The sequence below is a fragment of the Fukomys damarensis genome, unplaced genomic scaffold (assembly GCF_012274545.1).
Source record: "Fukomys damarensis isolate Sample0158 unplaced genomic scaffold, DMR_v1.0_HiC HiC_scaffold_6, whole genome shotgun sequence".
Classification (NCBI taxonomy): Eukaryota; Metazoa; Chordata; class Mammalia; order Rodentia; family Bathyergidae; genus Fukomys; species Fukomys damarensis.
The window spans coordinates 16,230,865-16,233,045 of NW_022900918.1; the positions used below are offsets into that span (position 1 = coordinate 16,230,865).

The 2,181-nt window shown below is 40.9% G+C and overlaps 1 protein-coding gene and 1 long non-coding RNA gene across 3 annotated transcripts in view; one reads left to right on the top strand and one right to left on the bottom strand.

Annotated features, from left to right (window-relative positions):
- LOC117285129 overlaps window positions 1-2,181 on the bottom strand; it is an 11,728-nt gene that overhangs the window by 9,021 nt on the left and 526 nt on the right. The window contains exon 1 of one of the 2 annotated variants that reach the window (XR_004516102.1): window positions 2,075-2,136. The exons of the other annotated variant lie outside the window; for it this stretch is intronic. This is a non-coding gene — a long non-coding RNA (uncharacterized LOC117285129). Of the gene's footprint in view, window positions 1-2,074; window positions 2,137-2,181 lie in introns of those variants that run through there. 2 annotated transcript variants of the gene reach the window in all.
- Window positions 2,083-2,181, top strand: part of Ndfip2 (Nedd4 family interacting protein 2) — a 77,282-nt gene continuing 77,183 nt past the window's right edge. Inside the window, exon 1 of the mRNA XM_033760929.1 lies at window positions 2,083-2,181. This exon is cut by the window's right edge and continues 198 nt beyond it. Coding sequence (XP_033616820.1) covers window positions 2,104-2,181 — 78 coding nt within the window. The 5' untranslated portion in view covers window positions 2,083-2,103.

Below are 2,181 nucleotides of genomic sequence, written 5' to 3' on the forward strand. Positions count from 1 at the left end.
TTTTTTTTTTTTTTTTTGAGGGCTTATTTCAGCATAGTGCCTAATATAGTGGAGGTGTTAATGCCTGTCATGTATTGGTAATTTGGCCTTGGAAAAGCTTCAGAGCCTCTCTGTGCAATAGCTTCCTCACCTATAATCAGGGATTACAATCATAACTGTATCATGGAGCTGTGGTGAGGATGAAATCACAAACAGTGCCTGGATGAAGAAATACTTGTAAATTATTGTTCTACTTCTGTCTCCTGTTTCACTCCTACTCATTGAAAATATACTTTCCCGTTGAGTTTTATCATCTGCTCAGCAAAAGTAGCAAAATCTTCAGACAACTTAAATTTGTTACATTAGCAAGTTTCAGGATGTCTACCATTGGTCAAGCCTGTTTTTCAACATTATGTTCTCAGTGCCTACCGGGTGTGTAAAAAATGGCCGCTTTTCTTTTTTGTTTTGTTTTTTGAAACTATATAGCACAGGTTGGCCCTTGAACTCACTAGGTAGTCCAGGTTGATCAGCTTGAGGCAATCTTCCTACCTCAGCCTCCTAAGCGCCTGGACTACAGGTGTGTGCCACTATGCCTGGTCAGGGAATTTTTTTCCCTTCTTTTCTGAGTAGTCTGAGACAAAAAAAAAAAAAAAAAAAAAAAAAAAAAAAAAAAAAAAAAAAAAAAAGATCATGTACGTGGTTGATAAAAATCACAAGCACATTTAAAATTTAACTGTAAATCAACTTTATAGACCATAAGTGGCTTAGGAATCTAATATTACTTTGCTAAGACTGGTTGTTTTAATTACTAAGAGGCAATCTCATTTGGAGGTGATAGTGTGAGGCTGAGTACTTATTCCATTAAGATACTATACACTTATTGTCTCAGAGTCTAAAATACATTATGTTGGATCATAAGAAAGCAAATCTAAGGTAATTTAAGTATGTTTACCATTGCCTTATTGTTAGCCCAAGAGCAACAGCACTCTCTACTACTAGATGTGCTGAGATGGCGAAAACAGGAAGAACTGATTAATACTTCGAAAAACAAAACAAATGACACCATCAGGAAGGCTTAAATGTTTAGTCCATCTCTCAATGAGATTTTTTTTCCTTGTATCTTCATGTTTAAACCAGCTGTTTAGATTTATCCAAGTGGCATTTTTCATTCCAGGAATCTCCTGTGCAGTTAGGAGGGAAGTAAAAAGCCAGGAGCTCCAGGTTCCTCTCCTTCCTCCCCTGATGGCAAGCAGGAGGGTGTTGTGTGCGTGCTCACTCTAAGAGTGTTTATTAGCAAAAAGGGGTCTGGCTTTCTTAAAAATGATAGATGGGTCAGGTCTTGTGGGGTCATAGATGTCAGGGTACAAAAAGCAGGTCTTTGGGTTAAAAAGTACTTTTTGCTGCCCGCCATTCTTACTTGCTACAGAAGCATGCAGCGTGCCTTGTGTGTACACACAGAAGATCGTGTACAGTTAGCCAGGCATTGAGATAGTATCACGATGTTCACCAGTGATTACTGTTAAACGCTTAGACATTTTTGAGTATTACTATAAAATAGTTTTAGCCTTGGCCTCATTTCATTATTTTATTCTATCCTTCCTGTACCCTGGAACTTTTAAGGCCTCTTTCCGTGAAAAACATAGAAGAAAGCCTGAAAAATCTGCTGGAGTCTTACCAAGAAAGGGGGAAAAATATTTAAATTATCCCACACAGGATTTTTTAAGGCCGTGAAAATATTCTGTACGATATGCTAATGGTGGCTAATTATTATAAATTTGCCCAAACCCTTAAAATGTACGACATCAAGAATGAACTCTGATGCAAACGATGGAATTAGTGTGAGACTGATGTGTCTAACTTCTGAAGTGGGGTCTAGGTGTCCAGAAATGCATCCCCTGTCTCTTAGATAGCCGTCTCTGCAATGTGATTGCGCACTCGCTTGTCCCTGCGCGAAACCAGAGCACATAGGAAAAAAAACCTATCAAGGACGGCGATTATTTTTTTTGCCTCTTCCTTTTGGCACCGCCCACTCCCGACAGGCTGGCTTCCTACACAGCTCTCCGGCAACTGGTTTACTTTCCCATCTCCTCCCTACCGGCGACACCCTCCGAGCCCGCGGCGCGGATGGAACTCCGGCGGAGCCAGCGAGCATGCGCGGCCGTCCGGAGCATGCTCAGTGACGCGCGCGGCGCCCAAGCGCTT